Source organism: Bacillus rossius (genome assembly GCF_032445375.1).
Source record: "Bacillus rossius redtenbacheri isolate Brsri chromosome 4 unlocalized genomic scaffold, Brsri_v3 Brsri_v3_scf4_1, whole genome shotgun sequence".
NCBI classification, from domain to species: domain Eukaryota; kingdom Metazoa; phylum Arthropoda; class Insecta; order Phasmatodea; family Bacillidae; genus Bacillus; species Bacillus rossius.
Window position 1 is genome coordinate 6,462,704 of NW_026962010.1, and position 21,195 is coordinate 6,483,898.

The 21,195-nt window shown below is 40.0% G+C and overlaps 1 protein-coding gene across 3 annotated transcripts in view; it reads right to left on the minus strand.

Annotated features, from left to right (window-relative positions):
• Positions 1-223: 223 nt before the first annotated feature.
• Positions 224-21,195, minus strand: part of LOC134541503 (WD and tetratricopeptide repeats protein 1) — a 35,403-nt gene continuing 14,431 nt past the window's right edge. For all 3 annotated transcript variants that reach the window (XM_063385000.1, XM_063384997.1, XM_063384999.1), the window contains exons 7-15: positions 18,170-18,290; positions 16,984-17,190; positions 15,145-15,347; positions 13,233-13,360; positions 8,441-8,521; positions 6,196-6,374; positions 5,644-5,851; positions 1,510-1,702; positions 224-529 (exon numbers count right to left, since the gene is read on the minus strand). In XM_063385000.1, the coding sequence (XP_063241070.1) occupies positions 332-529; positions 1,510-1,702; positions 5,644-5,851; positions 6,196-6,374; positions 8,441-8,521; positions 13,233-13,360; positions 15,145-15,347; positions 16,984-17,190; positions 18,170-18,290 (1,518 nt within the window). In that variant the 3' untranslated portion in view covers positions 224-331. The remainder of the gene's footprint in view (positions 530-1,509; positions 1,703-5,643; positions 5,852-6,195; positions 6,375-8,440; positions 8,522-13,232; positions 13,361-15,144; positions 15,348-16,983; positions 17,191-18,169; positions 18,291-21,195) is intronic.

The window sequence follows — 21,195 nt, forward strand, 5'->3', positions numbered from 1 at the left end:
GCAATCCCATAAAATTAACAAAATGGTCATTTATACATGTTTAGTTGATACATACATGAATCTGTTTTTTTTTATTATGTCATAATATTCAGCAGTGAAAATTAGAATGTTAATTGAAGTACCAGTCTGAAAGTGTCACCTCATCTTGAACAAAGACAAGAACTGAGCATACAGTGCATGACAAAGTACTTAAAGCTACTGGCCAAAGGAAACAACTTCAAACTCCAAATCCTATTAAAGCTTTATTACATGTTTTGAATGAAGTGTCGATGATGGACAGCATATGGTACAGAAGCGTGAGGGGAGGGGGGGGAGCGGGGCGGAGTCACGGCTAACTGGCGCGGCAGTTGATGGCCGCGCCGTCTCGGGGGCCGTCGTCGCTGCTGTCCCCGTCCTCCCCCTGGACGGACGTGATGCGGTACCCCAGGTTCCGCAGCATCACCTCGAAGGGATCCGCGTTCATCCGCTTCTGGTTCGCGGAGGCTGCGTCGTACAGGTCCTCCACCTCCCGGTCGTTCTTGCTGCCGTCCTGGCCAGACAAGGTGACAGTGTGCTGTTACTGCCCCTCCGAGACAGCAGGTCAGGACTGTGTCGCTACGGATCTACTGTTCATTATTCTAGTCCAAGAATATCAGTCGAATGAGAGACAGTCAGCTACAAAGTTGTATAAACCTTTATTTTGGCACCCTAAAACTTGTCTCAAAACCTACTTATCGTAGGGTGTCCGCGACTACAGATATTCCAAGGTCAAAGGTCAAAAAATCTATTTTTTACACATTTATTGCAAATATCTCGTTTCCTATGGGTTTTATGAGGTGTGTTTTTAATCGGGACTACAGTTTAACCTTGAATGTTACTCTAAGTAGTTAAACACTGCACGCGCTCTGCCCTCTATCTCGAAAATGGTTCAAGATAAAATATTTACACAAAAGTTGTAGAGAATTTAATCCTCTACAACATTTATAATAAATAAAAATAGCATAAATAAATAAACAGAATTTATAAAATAACAATGAAATCACAAAATTTAAAAATGAAACTGACCTAAAAATAAAACCATAATATATTATATCTACCTTATGACATGTTAAATGAACTTAAGTCAAATACAAGTACTTTAATGTGCCAATATATTACTTTCAAGGTCAGACACCTTAATTTGCAGCAGATGTTTTTGCCATTGGGACTTATTGTTATGAAAGGGCAATGAAAAAAAAAATCAATCTTGATTTCTTTTTTTTTAAATTACATTATGGACAAATGAAACACTTGTGGATTTTCAATATTTTTCATCTATAACTGAAGTAATGATGGTGCTGTTTTTTAATATTTATGTCATTCAATATTACTCATTTTTTGTTAAAGCTTCTGAGATGATGAAAAGGATGTGTGTGCGCGTGTGTGTGTATAAATAAACGGAAAAATTGTTTTCAGTTACGCTAACAATAAAAAAAATGTTTGGAAAGTATCACTTGAACCTTGTAAACGAGCGACGAAGCATGCACACACCTCTGGACGAGGACTCCACAACCGGACGACAGGATCGATGCCACTCGTGGCCAGGAGGCAGTACGAGGGGTGCGGCTGCAGGCAGTTGACTATGGAGTCGTCGCCTTTCAGCACGCGGATGATGTTGGTGGTGGAGCGCTCCCACACGAAGAAGGATCCGTCGTCGGAGCCGGCCACGATGAACTGGCCTTCACTGCGCAGTAACACCAACACTTGCCGTGACTTGTGCACGTTCATCCTCGTGTCGGCCGTTTGCTAGCTTACACTCACTTACCATCACTTGGTCACAATAACACCACCACTGAAACTAAACTATAAACTGTATCTTCCTGTGACATCAGGCAATTTTCAACTCATTCAGCTGACACTAGTAACGGTTACCACGTAAGACTATGAAGTACAGTAGACTCCCGATTAACCAGGTGTGGATTATCCGATTTGTGGATTAACAATGCCATATTTCACTTTCATAAACCATAAAAACAAACATAATTTTTGACTTTATTTCTGTGTGCGCACAATGACAACTGCACTTGTGTAGCATTAAATACAATGCGATGAATTAGTAATGCAACAAATTACTAGTGTGACAAATCAACAAACAATATTTTGCTTCTCCTCAATAGCTAATCTCTTCCTTCATTGCATAATTATTTCCGAGGATGCCCAAGTGTTCAGCAAATGTTTATATTCTGCCATCCTGCATGTCAGAAAAGCTAGAAGCTTTCAGGGCTTGTTTACCTTGCGCCACTAGGATGTGGCAAATCATGGCAGACACGCATTTAGTAAACAACAGAGTCGGGAATTGGGAATTACGTTAATAGGTTAAATAATCTTTCCAATAATAGAAAAAGTTCAGTTTATGTTTTTTAAATTCTTATTAGAACTGAAATATATCTCCTATATAAATAACATTATTATTTTGTAACTCAGAAATGTTGGTAGTGCCTACATAGGGAAAAACATTTATGCCCAAGCCCTATTATGTAAACAATGCAGTACGTAAAATTAATTTTAGGTTGTTTAATCTCTAAATGTTATTCAACACTTATTTACATGTACTTCAAATATATTTATATAAGTATTAGTACTGTAAATTAATTTTAACGGCAGTAGTGTCTTGATTAAAATACTCTCTTATGGAAAAAAAAACCTATGTGACTAGCACTGTTCTGATTAGTGCTCAGTTTTACTGCAATAAAATTAGGGCGTTACTTTGAGGAACAGGTATTAAAAGAAAGAAGTTCTTAAAGTTCTCAAATAATTTTAAGAGTAATTAAACAGATGTTGTAGCTCATAAAAGATTCTCAGTGCCGTGAATGAAAGTAAGTCATTGGCCAGGTCTGCTGCAGGTGGAGCATTGCCCTTGGCTATGCTTTCGTTTGAAACTAACTTTCATGAGTGTAGGCCTCAAGGAATTTAGCGAGTGCTATGTTGCTGTTTTAGAAGTACCGTTGGTCACGTCAACATAGACCTTACAGCCCTTTTAGGCATCAAGGCAAGGCTTGAAATAAACTAAGCAGTTGTTTCGCCCCCTTTTGACTTGTATTACGGGGCTGTGGCGTATCTAATGTTACTCAGGCCTAGCTTTCACTTATTTGAGTTCACCTGTTTTGCTGGAGGCACTTTACCCTAGCAAATTTTTGGGTAGTAAAGCCAGTAAATAAACTTTACCACAATAAAAATAACTAATTTGCCTTGTAGGAGGAAATACTGCCTGAGTTGTGGAGTTTGACATTTTACTGAGTTGTGCCACGATGCATGTGGAACTGAACTCAGAGTTTATCCTTTGAACATTGGGCCATAACTAACAATTGGGCTGAGTATTATTATCCAGACTCCAGATAATGCAATTGTTTTTATGTATAAAATGTTTGTTTTACATATTATTTATTTATTTATTACAGTGAAGTGGTCGGTGCGCTGTGATTGAACTTCGCGCCGCGCCGCGGGCTTTGGCGCTCCTTCCCTTCCTCCTTTTCCCCCTCCCTGCGTCTAGTGCTGTGCTTGACTTCCCCTCTTGAGATGTCCGAGCATGCGCGTGGCGCCCTCTTTCTTACTTAAAACTGCGTGTATTGCCTTGAAGGCTCTTCTTGTTCGTTAGCACTCATGTAGATAGGTCGTGATAACCAGTCGGTGCTGGTATCGCACTGAATTAAGTATGTAGGTCAGATAGTTAATTGTAGAGAGTTGGACAGCGGGGAGACTTCATGTAAGTGTTTGTAAGGTGGTGACCCTTACAGTCATGTAACTGGTAACAGTTAAACTCTTAAGGCATTCTAAATTGTTTATTCGGCCGTCACCTTTGAAATTCCATTTGGCATTTTTACCCTTTTCGTTTTTTTTATTAATTGCTTGCATTGCTACTTGTATTTTGTCTGACGTTTCTCCCCGTCATGTCTTCACTCGTGTTTAGGGCTTGTCTTTCGCTTTTATGTAATGTATGTAATCACGTAGTGTTAATTTGTTACATTTGGTGGGTTTTCTCTTGATGTCATGCATTTCAATTAAGTTTCAAACTGCCTAGTGTAGGTTAGACCGCGGTCGCCTGCATTAACATTTACGGGTTTTCTAATGTCTAATGAGGCATTTGTCTGTGCTAACGTCATTCGCGGTCGCTGTGATGATTGAGGGTTGTCACTTGTTGACGTTAATTTAACAAGAAATTATTCTTTATTATCCTATACTATCCAATACTATCTGTCTAAAGTAAATACTAAAGTATTTGTAATATGAAAATACGTTCACGTATTTTGCCGTGACATTTGTACTAGTGCTTTTGTTGCTAATTAATCAGTATTAATTTATATGTGAAAGGATGGTGTAATTGTATGAGGATTTACATGAGGATTTTGCCCACGATTAAAACTAAATGAGTTAATTTAAATACTTGCTGATTTAACCTTTGCATCTATCCTTGGCTATTATTAATTGGATTACCCTTTTGAACACTGTTTACTCAGCTCATATTATTTTATTAATTTTTAAGGATTGTGTTACACGCGGTTGAAGGTTCTCGTGAAAGTACTTCACCTGTTGACACTTTCCTATGAAGCTCATGGAAGCCTTCAACAGTAATGACATGCACACCAACACCTCATAAAGAGGATACTAGGGTGTGCAAGGGGAATAGATGGAATAGTTGGGATTATCTCGGGTAGAGGAGAAGTAAGAAAAAAAATGTTTAGCGGGCTTTTGTCTCAGAAGCCTTACTTTTTGCACCGTGAACTGACTGAAACCTAAGAGCACCAAAGGAGGTGCCAGCAGAATCTTTACTAGCAAGAGACAATGGATAAGCTTTGGCCATTTTTGCTGGAACGATTAATCCACCTTGATTCTGAAAAAAAGACTTTTCTTAGATTTCTTTTCTGAAATTTTATTAAGTTAGCAATTGTAATAATATTAACTTCTCTTATTTGAACATTTTTTACAATTTGATCTTTGTCATATATATTCGTATTAACAGTGTCTGAGTTAGGATAAGACATTATTATTTATCTAATTTGTGTTTAGGTTGATACTGGTAAACCATGGTGAGGTTAGGACTTTTCTTTGATATAGATTCTGGGCCATAAACTTTGCTGTAACATTTGTATTGAGAAATGTGTATTTAAAATATCAAGACGTGACTTGTATTTTGTTTTGTACCTTGGATATTAAATTTGTGGTATTTACTAGCACGTTATCTTGTTTGTCTTAAATCCTAAATTTAATTTGGATCAAGTTTTGTTTTGCAAATTACTATGTCACTTTGGCACCAGGGGATAAGCGGTTCATTCATGTTTCTTTATGCTGTATTGGTTGTGGTTCTTTGTTCCAATGCTAACCCATGTCGGGGGATAGTTTGTTGCTGTCTACGCTGCCTTGTGAAGAGGGGCAGAACACCGCACTTTGAAACCAGGATGTGCTAACTTTAAAACTCTTTATCTTTATTTCAAAAACTTTTTGCCTTTTGCAGCCCTCAATTTTAATTTTAAAAAATCTTGTACGTCATATTTTATTTGAAGATATATATCATTGTTACATTGCAATATGTGAAGGGCGTTTGTAATAAACCTGCAGAGGCTTGTATTCGGCTACATGAGATGATTGGTAAGACAGCGAAACAGAACAGGTGATAGCACAAGTACTGACTTCCCAAAGAAGTTGGCCTCCTTGATGTCAGTGGTGGTGTTGCAGTGGCCACAGAAGCGCACTTCGTAGTCCCACGCCGCCGCGCACCACGCCTCCTCCTGCTGTGAGGGCAGCGACCACGAGTGTGCAGACTGCTTGGGCTGCTCCCCCCCTCCACTGCTGCCCTCCTCCGACGACGAGGGTCCGTCCAGGTCTGCCACCTCAGCGTCTGCCACAACACACTCCCTGCAGTGGCCAGCCTGCCCCACAGACGCTCGTCAGTGAGAGCACAAGTGGTCCCAGACTGCCTGGGCTGCTCCCCCCTCCACTGCTGCCCTCCTCAGCGTCTGCCACAACACACTCCCTGCAGAGCTCAAGTCGTTGTACAAACCTGGAAGTCGGCAGGATTACACTTACAGAAGTAGTATGCATGTACAGGGGTGACATAAGTGAAAGCAGCATGGATTAGATAAGGCAGTGTACAAAACACCACATACAGTAATAACAAATACGCATTAGTGTTCAGGGAAGTACGCTAAATAGCACATTCACTGAAATAAGACACGTACTAACCTGCAATGTCCGGCGAAGACTTAACGTTGGTTGCAGTGGTGTTACTGGCAGCCTCTATATCCTTACAAAGTGCCTTACACGCATGGCTGTGCGTGTGCTCGGGAAATCGCACCTTAAAAGCATTCAAGCAGTCTGTAGCCTCTTGGATCCACTGCAGCTCAAGCAAGCAGCGGGCCAGCCTGAAAAATATACTTCTTTATGCATGTTGCATGTGGAAGTGCTGACGTGTTACAATTACATCTGCATTTTCTTTTAGTCCTCTGCATACCTGTGTGATCACTACTCGACACCCGACATAGAGCACACGATCCAGACGCCCTGTCAGGAGCACTTTGATCTGTACCCAAATGAAAGGAAGAGTTTCTTACAGCCCCCAAATAATTTAAACAGTAATCAAACTGATGTTAAAGTTCATGAAATTTTTATGGAAGGAAGATTGCTTTGAAACCAGATCTGTTAAGCAAATGATTGCCACCCTGAGCTCATATTTCAAAATCTTTTTTTTTTTTGTTAGGTGCCCCTTGCACCCCCCTAATTAAAATTTTAAAAAACTATGTACATAATATATAATTTGAAGATAAATATTTTATCTGATGTTCATATTTACAGATTTACTCAAAATTTTAAATCTTAAAAAATCTACATGCGATTATCAAAACACTGTTCAACTGCAAGGATGTCTCAACCATACAATCAAACAAATCTACTAAAAACATGTTTAAGCGGAAGGCGAATCCAAGTAACAATATTTAATTTTTAACTTTCAAGTTTACGTAATTTCAAAATATTCAACAAATCCAAAAATGGTGAACAAAGTTAGCCATAACAAAGATTGGCTCCACAATGAAATGATTATTAAAATTAAATTAGGTTTTTTATACCATGCACAGTTCTTCTAGCATAAACTCCAGAAAAGACATAACATATTAAAACAGTGATAATAAAATATGCTGACAAATAACATATGGCTACGTATAGACCTTTAAAAAATACTAAAAGATGTTAATAAATACAGTCCTCAAAAAAATAGTTTTAATACCTGGGTTTTTGATTACCTATCACAGTTCATTTTTCCAAGCTCAAGCCAATATCAAATAGACCTAAAAACTGCACTAGGGCTTGAATCAAATATAAAAAAAGAGGGTTTTCCAAAGAAATGAGTATTCTGTAGATCAGGGTTAACAAATTTCATGCTATTCACTTAGCAAGTTCTCGAAGTTGTCGTCTGCCATGAAGTCGGGCACTGATGGTAAAATAGGGTGACGGTGACGGTGAGGTTGAATGAGAAACGTAGCATTCAGGGACCAAAGTCTAGGGACGTGGTGACTCACTTGGTTTTGTAGAACTCATATAAAATGCTATAATGTAAGCCACAGCTGGCATCACGCCAAACATTTACAACTGACACTTCTGGCACACTGCAGAAAACAAACATTGTATGGCCAAAACCTGCATTTGAGCACACACTCAGTTGGCGTAAGTAAATCATGAACGTACAGCCTTGTAGTCACAGTGCACCATACACCCGTTATTATTCACCTTATTGCAAAACATTCGAAAACTGCTCATGTCGCGAACCACAGTTTACACACTGTCGTCGCGCGACCTTCGCATGGCCATTGTTCACGGTCAACTCTTGACTCTCTCAGCCATTTCTTTCTGACATCGCAAGTTCCCCTCCCACCACGCCTCTAGCAGGTGTTAATGAATTTTTCGTCGTGGCACAAATAAAGTCTTTCACTCAGTTTTTTAACTTAAATAAATATGTAGCCATTACTAAACTAAAAACATAGCTTCATAATAAACACCTTAAAAGCTAAATAAAAATATAAATAGTTTAAAACTAGGTTTACCATAAACTAAATTCAAACATTTTACCAACTTAACCACCTAACTTTCCCGTGAAAAGCTGATACACCTGCTACCTACATTTATGTAGATAAATAAATTAAAATTTAAAAAAATGTTTACCATTCACATAGCAAAAAATATTAGCGCTCTTTAAAAAGGTCTAAAAACACTGCAGTTCAAATATACCTAACTCATGAATGCGGGTTGCATCTAGACAAATTAAAAAAATTGGCTACTTGAATCACATTTAAAAGGAAAAACAAAGAAAATTGTACTAATTAGGTGAAAATTAAAAAAAAAAAAATACAAAAGTAGGAGATACTTGCTATTCTCAGTTTGATTTAAGGTTTGTACGCTGAGGCTATAAGGTGAAGGATGCAGGGTTGTAACATACCTGAAGTGAGCCTTAACGTGGCCAGGGTCTAGTTGCAGCGCCGCGTGGCAGTCCCGCATGGCCGCGTACACGTCCCCATCCCTGCAACGGTACCAACCCGACTCAGCCGGGACGCCAACATGAGGCGAACTTCAATCTCCTCCCTGGTCTGGGCCTCACTTCAAGTTAAAAAGTTTTTACCAAAATGCATACAAAATACAGTACACTCCCTATTTAATGCGGTTGTCGGGGGACATAACTTTTACCCGCGTTGTTGCATAACCGCGATGTTTTGATGTGACCAAGGTCAAAAGGTATAAAACACCGCCTGTGTTCTAATAGGTCGGCAAGCACGCACAGTATAGACGGCCCGCCTTTGTGCGGACTTTGCATCCGCAGTTTTCACTAAACGCGGGTGAAAAAATAAAAATAATAAATTTTAAAGATAAATATTAAATGTTGAATTTTTTTTTCCGCATGCCGCGCACAGTTTGTCGCACGGCCTACGAGCGCGCCACACGCCGCCATACACACGTGCGGCACACAAGCTGCTGCCAGTCTCGTGGTGTCAGCCACAGTATCTGCTTCGTCTGAGTGTCCGTAACAAAGTAAGTGCAGTGTGTGCGGTTACACACGATTCTGTGGTCAAAGTCTTCTAAATAGAAAGGCCATAGTAATACTTCAAACCGAATATGAATCGCAAAGTACCGAGTTTGATTGACAAAATAAAAATTCTAGATTTACGTACTTACAGATAGCGTGTCTTTTGCATAAGTATGCAGCAGATACGTGAAAAACGATTCTAGCATTCGTACAATATAAAATAAAGAATCGTCTATCGTGTAAAGTGGTTAAACTTTGTTATCCATGCTTACAGTAAATTATAAATGGTCACATGTGGGATACAAAAATTGCGCCAAAATAATTTTAGCACAATCAGTGGCGCCGTATTAAAACGTCTGTTAAACGTTGTCTTTACTTATTCCATCAAACGCTGTGTCGAGTTGCTGAGTGTGTGTGGCTCGGATAGGCAAGTGTTATATTCCCCAGCCTCTGGTTAAAGGTCGGGAGGCCGCTACACTTAAACATTTCCGGGGCTTGTTTACTACCTCACGGCAAAAGTGGTACAGTATGGTTCACGTAAGTATTGGACCACTGGTAATTCCTCGGCAAAGATTAAAGATTAAAAATACGCTAGCTGATTTACTTTACTATTTAATGTTAAAACATTATACCAAAGTAAAAAGATGAACGTGTATAATACAACGAATAATATTACGTCTGTAGGTTCAAGTTGTAACAAAACATTTATATGTCTCCGCTTGTCAACACACGTGACCACGAGAAGAGTGCAGACGGAAATGAGTGAACTACTCAAGGTCACCAGACTTCCCCCCTTTCGGCTTAATCGCCCCTCTCATCACTGGCGCTTATATTCCACTCCTCCCGTCTACCCGGGTGTCTTGGTCGCATATTCTCGGCTCGCCTCTCCCCTCCCAACGCTTGCCGTCAACCAAACCTATCCAAAATCAATCCCCAGCCGAGTCACGCTGGATAATGTCGCTGGACGGTGGGCTTTATCGGGTCCCCTGTCCGATGCTTTATTTGTGGGTTAAAAAAAATGTTAAGAACTAGTGTTTCAGAAAATAACACTGGGCTGGATTGGACCATAATTTGAAAACACTACAAGATAGAGGAATAATGTACGGAGATATCTTGTTTAAAATTTCACTGCGGACATTTTCTACGCCTAGGCTTTTTTCTGCCCGATGCTTAGTTTGTGAGTTACAACGCAAAATTATCCTAATCGGCTGTCAACCATTTATTCCATTATTATTACAGTAGAACCTCGTTAATCCGTGACGCGCTAATTCGGGAATCGGATAATCCGGGACGATTTAAAAGTGCAGAAAAAAAAAGAGAAGTAAAAATTGTCAGCGCTTAAAATTAACGTCACGCGGGCCGGCCGCCGGCAAACACTGCAAGCCTTTGCATGGGCCGCCAAACTCTGCAACGCTGTTTGTACCGACCCTTTGTGTCGTCCACCTTTCAGCTGTCACATTTGTCACTCTTTAAACTTGAGGGGGATGTCCTGACTTCTGCTTCCCGTCTCCCTTTGTTTGTTTCCACCCGCCAACTCACGGCAGGCGCCTGGTGAGTGACGTGTCTGGCTGGCATTCGGCTGGACGAAGTGGGATTGTTTGCGGGGGGGGTTACCCAAAATTTATGTGTGCAAGTTCAGCACAATCTTATCTTTCTCTCTTCGGCTGTTGTAAATGACCCTGAACTAATGGCTAGGCAGTGCCGTATTATTTTAAGCCGAGACTAATTCGAAGGCGGCCCTTACCGTGAACGGATTATCCGGGTTTATTACTTTTTTTTTTACAGGATTTTAATTATCCGGGCATCGGCGGGATCCAATTAACACGAATAATGGAGAGTTTACTATTTTTTATCCATCTGCTGCCAAGGCGCAGTAAGCCTCGGTAGATGATACGTCACTTGACCTTGGCCTTAACCCAGCTGCACGCCGGTGTCTGAGAAGCTTGACAAGACCTTCCGGGCTTTTAATCGTTAGTCCGTGAAATTCGGTAATCCGTGATTATCTCGGTCCCGACCATCACGAATTAACGAGGTTCTACTGTGTTATTAGTATTATTATTCATTTCTGATTGGGGGACATGGTTTGACCCGCGATATACCCGATTCCGCGATCTATCGGGGCGCGGTATACCGGGAGTTTACTGTAGCTCTTACATTAAAGTAATATCAAATAAAATTACTAAAAAAACTTTTCTTTCTCTACATAATTTTTTTTATTAATTTCAACACGAACATATATTATATTATTTTATAGCTAAACCCAAAAAATTGTAACATAATGTGTGTGTTTCAAATGGACGCTATAACTATCCAAGAAAATGCAGTCAACCGAGAGCTACAGCTCAAGCTGTGAGACGTCACCTGAGACAAGTAATGAATAAATCAGAGTTAATGTCTCGCTGAGTCGAGGCCGATGGAGACGGATGGCGGTGCAATGGTGAGATGGAGCAGCGACGGAAGCATCGCAGGGGGAAACGACAGCATACCCACCAAGAAACTGTTCATAGCGACATCTGCCATGTTTCCTAACTGCAAACCCTGCCAAAAATCGCACCGGACCGCCTTAGCACACCGCATCTACTGCGAAAGAGAAGTTCCGACTGCTCCGTGAAATGTAGTCTCCTCTTTTCCACTCGTGGTGTGTTGGTTTGCTGTTCGGTCTACTGCTTCCACATCTCCGCCCCCGCAGCCTGCTACTCCAATGGATTAAAGACCACCGAACTACCCCACATTCTGGTGAGCAGTACCTACAACTCTGCTCTTTTTGACCCTTTTTATAGCCCTTTGTGAAACCTAGCTTCTACCTTTTTACCCCAAGTGTTTCTTATCCCTGTGCGAACTTTTGTTTCACGGTGGGGTCCCAGTGACAGGCAGCAACCACAAGCCCGCACTGAGCACTGGTTTCCGGCTCCATTTCTCGGGGGGCAGTCTCCATCCGCTTGCTCTCTCCTCAGGACCGTCTCATCTGTCTGCACTTGGAGCTCGCAGGCAGATAACATTACAAACAAACATGTAAGAAATTTATATATAACTGTAAGCTCTTCAGATCTACGTACAGTACACACGGACTTAATACAATAATAAACAAGAAGAAAATTACATTTGACAGACTATAAAAAAAAAAAAAAAACTTAACATGTCATCATTAAACTTAAATTTAATTAATTGTTATATTTAAAGATAAATATCATATGTAAAGCTACAAGGTAGGAGATGTTTGGCCGGCCAACGTATAGCTATTTATAATTTCATATTGGTCTAACTATCGTTCTACAAAGATCGTGCAAGTTTAAAGTTGCTATTACCTTGTTATAATACTTATAATTTAGTGTACAAATGATAACAAAAAGAAACATAACTACTGGCATCTCAAAAAGAAAAACAAGGGAAATATGAAAGCAACGACCCATCAGTAACCAAACTTTGGTATTGTTATTTTTAAGTGTTCCCAAAACGACTCACCTAAAAACCCAACTTGTTTTTTTAGAGTAAACACTCAATTTGTTTCGCCTCGGGTTTACATTTATTTTCTTGACTAACTGTTAACCACAATGTTTCCAAGCCCTTGTTGTATTATGTAAGTTTTGAGAAAGGAATAAAGAGGCGGTGCAGTTTACAGCTAATAAAATTTTTAGGAGTTATAATTAAGGGAAAAAATACTATTTTTAATATTATGTCATTTTCAAATTGCTATGTGTGCCCAAAATGTGATTTTCGAATTTAAATTCATTTTGAGACATTACTTCATCATGTTAAAATTTAATCACATTTTTTTTATTAAGAAATGAAACATTTTAATTTCTACACATAGTTGCAGCAAAATTTACACCCATATAATGATTGTACGGAAAGCTAACACATGTGGTGGATTACTTTACAAAGGAGATATATATTAATTGCAACATAGATTTATTAATAACAATAATGAACCCCAAAAAACCTTCCCATTTATTACTGTGTGTGAGATTTAAAATTTAAAGTTTAGCAGAAACATGACGCCCTTATCTTTCACACAATCTGATCACAATCTATACAAAGGAAATTCTTTCAGAAATCTTTACACAGCCAAGAAGATTATCAATAGTAAGGTGTACTATATCACAAAATGACATTCTGGTTTGTGACAGCTTGATGTAAGTATCAAGATGAAATTATAAAAAGCCTACCAAGCAACAGTCAAATTTATAAAAGAGCCATAAATTGTTCGTACCATCCTCTCTTCATGTAGGCAGCAGCACGATTTCCGAACAGCACGGCAGCGTTGGGACAGAGCGAGATGGCTCTGTTGTACAGCGTTATTGCGTCCGTGTACAGCTGCTGCTCAAACGCTTCATTCGCCTGGCAAGGAATATACAGGTGAGCAAACAGTGCTTACTATAGCTACACGTCAAACTACAGGGAAACTTATTTAAACTAACACGACCATGAAATATTTGGAGTTTTTTTTGAATGCTGTAAAATTGTGGTCTCAAAGAATATAGGTCTATTCTGATTACCCTTCTAATAAACAAATTTGGCAACTAAACTACCAGTTTTCCTTCAGATTCCTTATTTTTTTTTTTTTAAGGATCAAGCCCAATACAATAGAAGACAATAAATACTATTTTCTCTATTGTTGTAAATTTATGTGTTTTGTGGTAGTTGTATTAATTAATGATGTTGGAGGACAGACAGTACAGTAAAGATTAAGCCTGTAAAAGTTCAGACCTACAGCTAGCTCAATTTGGTCTGACTGTTAAATACATGAAAACAATTGAAATAATTTGCTCGGTGCCAAAAATCATATTTAAGATTCATAAAAATGTTATACTATACCTGGTTTATGATGAGAATAAAGTCTCTCAAAACATTGATTGATTTTTACTGTTATTTATTATTCCTGAATGAAAATTCACAGAGCACAATGACGGCTGAATTGTGACCAAGACACTGCTCCAGATCATCCACAAAAATTATTCTAAAAAAATCTCACTTTTAAATGGCACCAAAATATGAGACGAAAGAGTTTCATTATCACTGCTATTGAAATCCAACAGTTACTTACAACACACAGTAAAACCAAAGGACTTTCATCCTTGGTACAAATATGAAGTTCATTTTTTGTATTATGATAGACTCCCACAGACAGTGAAACCGATATTACTGTCCAAATAATTACATTTTAATTTTCAAAAAATTAAAGTGCTTATTTGCGTATCACCACCTGGTTCACACCAAATGTCAGGCCAAAAGATTATTTTTTTCATTGCAACATTCATTTAACAACCTTTTACATGTGTATCATCTGTTCATTTCTGTTCTGGTATTTAATGTCAAATATATTCCCGCTAATACAACCAACAGCATCAGACTTATATAAACTTTTGGTAAGAGTCCTCATTTCGTACGATTGTGCGCACAGTTGACTTTCTTAAAACTGAAGTGCGACAAAACATAGTGTGACCTTCATGACAATCTGCGCGCCGTAATACTTCTAGTTTTGTCTCAAATACTTGAACACGATGCATTATGAGTGATCAAGCACGTACAGTTACCGGCAGCTGAATGGGCAGGCGTAGCTTTTGTTTGTGTGGATTCCCTACCACTGGCTAGACTGAGTTCACGGCCCGGTCTGTGGCCGGGTGACAACGGTACGGCACGGCTGCATACGCGCGGACGTAAAAACATTTGGTCCTGTACACTCCATAGCCACAACTTAACTTGTCATAGCTGATGTTTGTATAACAGACGATAGCGTAGTCAGACCTGCGTGCGCATCTCTTCCCCCTTTTAATGGCTAACTGTATGCCACGGCACATCTGTTTACAGAAGTTGAAACAGACTTTGAAGTGTCATGCCCGACATAATACTGGGTTATGAATTATTAATTGTACATATTTAAACATAAAATATTTCAAATGGGGCAGTTCAGAATATAGTGCAAACTGTACTTAAATTATAAAAATTAAATGAATAGATTAAACAAAGATTGTTTGTAATAAATAGTATGAATTACAATCACAACATTCTTAAATTAAATCACATAAGTACTGACATTTATTCAACTACTCCTGAACTAAGGAACTCACAAAGCTTCATTCAGCAAATGACTGGTGCAAACTCAGCATGGAGAATCAACCAACCTTTAGCTTGAGCAGCTCAATATTGTTCGCCAGAGGCATCTTCTCTCGTTTCGACTTCTTGTCGGCAACGGGCGGTGACTGCGACGGCAACAGCACCGAGGCGACGCCGTTGGCGTTGAAGGACACACTATTCGACGAGGTCGCGAAACCATTCGTGCCATTCCGGAAACCATTGCTGTAGCCGTTTGTGACGTCGCAGTGTTCTGGGAACCAGAGTCAGTAGTGGGTGACACACAGGTTACATACAAACTGTGCTACCGCAGATTGAGCATGTACTTGGTCTTTTACTCATCACGAGGGATCAAGCTGACGTACTTAATCATTAGCATTAATAGGTTACAAGTGTTTGGGGTGGAAACCCTCTTCCCTCAATGCTGTATTAGCTACACATATCTAACTCAAAAATTGAGATTGAGCTTAACAAACAGAAACTGCAGGAGTAAAAAGTCTTTAAAATTAACAGTGTGTTTATAAATAACTAAACAGTGAATCTGTACTTTTTTTTTTCCATACATATTTATATTTATGTATAAACAAAAAAACAATAAAAGTACTACGTCAGGGTGGCTAGTGAAGTTGACCAAAAATTTCCCTGAAATTTTCTTGACATTACCCAGAAAATGTTTAAGCTTACAGAGCCATAAATTTAATTGATTAATTACATATTTAGCATATGAGTTAACTCTTTAAAAGCAATATTGCACAAACAATGCAAGCACCAAAAACAAAATGGCGAAATTAAGTTTTTGTATTTAGGTAAACACATGCTCCATACAATAATTGCTAGCAAAATTCTTCAACTGTTGCAATCTAATAAGTTTTATAATGGAAAATGAAGAGGACAAAGGACAAAGTTGATATGTTTGGAACCACTATGTCTGTAAAGTAACATGTGCAGGGTTGAAGGAAAGGTAGGGGGGATAAGGGTGGAAGTGGGGAGGGGGAACCTGCAGTCCAAGGGTTTAAGTGAGTGGAGGTACCTGACTAACTAGAAAGTCTAGTCCTATATGCATGAAATCAGCTGAAACTTAAAAATATTCAAAAAGTTTTAGTTAAATATAGTTTTCACATTATCATTATGTTTTTCATCCCCGCTCCACAATTGCTGTTGCCTCCTCAGTGAGGGACTTTTTAGTTCCAAAGGGTAGCAGAGGACACAGATCAACAGATTGCTGAACTGACTTGCATCAGGGAGAGGGAGAGGGAGAGGGAGTGGGAGAGGGAGAGGGAGTGGGAGAGGGAGTGGGAGAGGGAGAGGGAGAGGGAGTGGGAGAGGGAGAGGGAGAGGGAGAGGGAGTGGGAGTGGGAGTGGGAGAGGGAGTGGGAGAGGGAGAGGGAGAGGGAGTGGGAGAGGGAGAGGGAGAGGGAGTGGGAGAGGGAGAGGGAGAGGGAGTGGGAGTGGGAGAGGGAGAGGGAGAGGGAGAGGGAGAGGGAGTGGGAGAGGGAGAGGGAGAGGGAGAGGGAGAGGGAGAGGGAGAGGGAGTGGGAGAGGGAGAGGGAGAGGGAGTGGGAGTGGGAGAGGGAGTGGGAGAGGGAGAGGGAGAGGGAGAGGGAGAGGGAGAGGGAGAGGGAGAAGGAGAGGGAGTGAGAGGGGGAGAGAGGGGGAGGGAGAGGAGGGAGAGAGAAGGGGGAGGGGGATAGGGGAAGAGGGAGAGAGGGGGGAGAGAGAGGGGAAGAGGGGGAGGAGTGAGAGGGGGAGTGAGAGGGGAAGAGGGGGAGAGGGGGAGGAGTGAGAGGGGGAGTGAGAGGGAGGGGAACAGGGGGAGAGGGGGAGGAGTGAGAGGGGGAGTGAGAGGGAGAGAGAGGGGGGAAGAGAGAGGGAGATAGATAAATCCTCACCCTTGCAGAATGCCTTGATGCCGCCCAGCTCCAGGGACTGTATCTGAAAGCGCGTCGGCTTCCTGCGACTGTTGATGTCGAACAGGTAGATCTGCTCCCCGCCCAGGTTCACCAGCAGGTCGTTGCCGTCGGGGCTGAAGGTGACGTACGTGGACGCCAGGTTGCGGTACTTCTTCTTGTAGTCCTGCAGCTTCACCGGCAGGTGGCCTGGGGCAACACCGCGCACATACACTCAACCACCCAGTCACGCATGTATATCCACTTTCAACTTGAGGGTTACATTCCTCACCAATTATAATACATACATGTACATAGCTTGCAATTTGATTTGTTTTTAGTAACATTTTATGTCTGATGATAGTAGTTGGTGTGCTGCTTTATTTAGTACTTACCAACCATTTGCCTTCATAATTCAACTATAACTAGTATTTTAGTTTGTGTAACTAGTATGATGGTTACTGACATTTAGAGTAGACCTAACTATTTTAAGAGATTTTTGGGGATATTTTTGTTGCATAAACTTACTACTGTGCTAAAAAATAAATAAAAAAATTGCTTTGTTTTTATGCATAGTCCATAGAATAAAAATTTAAAGGAATAAAGGCAAAACTTTGGTATCAACTTAAAGAAATTACATTAACTTTTGTGCATTGCTTTTAAGTTTAATTGATTTTTCGCACCGCTTTTATGTTTTTGCACTGCTTTTGCCTTATTTAAACACCCGTTTTGGTTATTTTTATTTACAGTTTTTTTTGGGGGTCTAAAATCATGTTTAATTTTAGTGCAGGGATTTTAGAGAGTCTTCACTTTCTATGCCTTTATGATAATCTCTGCTGTAACACTGCAAGTGGTTGGTTAAACCTCGACCATGGTCGCACGGTTGAAGCTTGCTGGAGTACAGACGCGTCAGCCAAGTCTACGACAGTCTGTTACACCGAGGCTTCACTTGACGGGAGCACGTGCTCACTGCTGCCACTACGACACCCCAGGCCCTGGCTGTGAGAACTGCTTGTCCTTGTACGATGCGAGGAAGTATCCACAACCTGGATCTGACTGCTTCTGGGCAATGATGAGGTCGAAGGGCAATTGTTCTAAAACTATCTCCGACATCAAAACTTAAGAATAAAACCATAATTACCGCCAGAAGATGAAAGTGCGGAGTGAAACGTGAAGGAAGAGAACTGACCTGCGACAAAGTACTGGACGCAACCCGCGGAAAGGTTGTCGGTTCGGTTCCTGGAGCCGGCCCTCTTGGCCATGTAGTCTTGCCTCTCCCAGTTGGACCGCAGCATGCTGTCCGGTGGGTACTGGAACAACAGCAAACATCACTAGAACAAAAAGGGGGGTTGTCTGTAAAGCCGGTTTACGGACGATAATTTTACGTGATGACGTCATAAGAAAACATTGATGAAAAATTGCAAACTCTTTAATTTTCTAATATTATATACACTTTTTTGAAAATTTAATTTTAATAATTTGTTTAAACATAATCACGAACAATTAGTTATAGAAATAAACTGAAATCAAATCAATGTCAATAAATTGTTAATTTGAAATGACGAAATTGGACAAATAAATCATATAATTTTTTAAATTGCTGCTTTTAAAAAGCCCGCCTTAACCTGTTTGATGTTATAGAAGATTTTCTCGCACGGTGGTTGGCCGGTTGCTCGGCTGAGGTGGAACGTAACAATGAGTCATGCTTTTTCGTGCATGCAGCCGGCGTTCATCGATTTATAAGACGTTATCACGTCAATAAATATGATTTCATGTGGACGAAAATAAAAAAACCAAATTTTAAATCATAAAGTTATAGATTATATGCTAATATTAGCATACTCAGCTTATTAAGGCAAGAAAGAGAGTATATAAAAAACAAACTCGTGATCTGTTAAAACTTAAATGTATATTCCGAATAAAATTAAATGTAAATCATCTAATAACCCTATTGAATACAATGAATACAATAGTATTGTCTCTAACAAACCACCTTACAAGTAAACATAAAAACCTTAAACTTTATACAGAAAACTGTTCCAGCATGGATTTACTACTTTCTTACTATTTAATAGTGCAATGTTAAGGTTATAACGTCCACTTGTTGGGTGGAAGGAAGAGATACAAGAGTTGATTGAAAAGTAATGCCTCCGTTGCAATAACTTTATTTGTTATCTGATTTTCACAAACTTTGTTGTGTCTGAAAGCTACAAGTGTACACTGACATAGCCCCATCACTTTACAACACTCGTGCCAATGCATGGCCGACCAGACAATCCAGTTGGAAATGAATTCCAGTGGTTGGTAACAACACGCCTGAATGGCAGCTTTCACCTTATCGTCAGAATGAAAGCAATGTCCCTTAAGGTGAGAAAAAGGTGAAGGTCACAAGGTGCAAAGTCACGGACGTACGGTGGGTGCGGTAGAACCTCCTTGAACTGCAAGTTGTGTAACCGTTCATGCATTTATCAACTCGTGTGCGAGCAGGTGTATATGTGCTGCAGAATAGGTCCGGACTTGGTGCAACTGTTCACACAGCTTCTCCAATGTTGCCACATAGCATTGCGAGTTTATCATGGGTTTCTTTTGCAAGTAAAGAAGCAACCACCTTGGAAATTAAAAAAAAAATCTGAGTAGGCCGTATTTTGAACTACAGCCGGCAGGTTTGTTTCATAAATTTCCAAAGTGTTGAACAGGAAAGCTGTATATGAAATAAAAAAAATTTAACAAAATTGATGTTGCTTTATTTGACGTGAATTCAATGAATGTTTTACTTGACAGTTGGGTGGCCATGACAGAAATATTCCAACACCAAATAATGTTTCCAAGTGTCTGCAAAACTATGGAAAGTGGCTCTGAAGACTGTAAAACTTATTTGTTGGTTATTTGTTTTGGATTAATTATTATCAGCCTTTCTTCCATTGCCTCACGGGTCTCTTTTTTAAGAGTTTGGCGGCTGACAAAATAAATTGCAACACCAAACCGCGACAAACTCAGCCCATCGTTCACAACCACTGGCTCGACTGACTGCATATCAAATTCAGAATCATCAGAGAGCATATCCATGTCCACTACTAAACAATTTTCTGCATTCTCCCCATTGCTTCTCGAGAAATAGATAGCCAAGGCTCACTCAAGCGCAAGCGCAAATTTCGCACTTTGTTTGGGGGCTTGTTTTGCCCCACTGGTTCATTTCTATCAGCTAATTTTTGCCTCCCTTGATACTTACGACACTTCTCTGCCTTTTTAATTGCTTCTGCTCGGGCGATTATCGCAAGAATTATTTCTTTTCTTCAACTTAAGTTTTTTCACTTAAGCATTTTGAAATTAATGGCTCCAAAATCAAAGTAAATAATTTATTATTACTCCACTCATTACCCACCCATGAGCAACTTAACGTTTAAATAATGCAAATTGGACTATTACTTTGGGGGTTACAGCTATCACCGACTTCAATTCGACGCTCCCCACCAGTGCTCATTACGTCATCATTGCAAATGTTAATTGGATAAGTCATTCGTAACGACCACGAGCAAAGTCTGTTCTACTAAGATATATTTACTTCAACTCTGTAGCTTTCATAATTTTTTGATTTTCAAGCTGTGTCGAATCCTAAGCCGAAGTGACACCTAACTCGAGAATAAAGACATTCATATTCATGTCAGAAATTCACGTCAAAAACATTACTTTCCTTGCAGATAAGACCGCCTTAAACTTCTTGGGACGTTTCGATCAACAATTGTCATTTGTTCTTGGAGTCCATGATTCATATCCCGTAAGAATACGCTGGAGAAAAGCCCCACCTCATGCTCTTATTGGGCCAACACATCTTGGCAAACTTGCTTCCTCTGCATTTTGAGCTCTTGCAACAGCATCTGTGGTACCCAACCAGCACACACCTTGTGATACCCCAGCTCTCTGTTACAATAAAGTGCACTCTTTAAGGGAAATTTCCAGGTCTGTGGCGATGTGGCGATGTGACGCTGTTTGATGGATGGTTAACGCAAATAATTTAGTCAACATAATTTTGATGTTCATCCTCTGATGTGGTGCAAGGTCGTCCTCTATGGGGTGTATCAAGTGGTTGCCAGATTTTCTTCTTTTGACTTCCTGACCCACCATCCAACCGAACTGACATCAACAGTAGCATGGCCATAAACACATGTCATTCTGCAATGAATTTGGATAGGCTCGCAACACACACTTTCAAAAAAT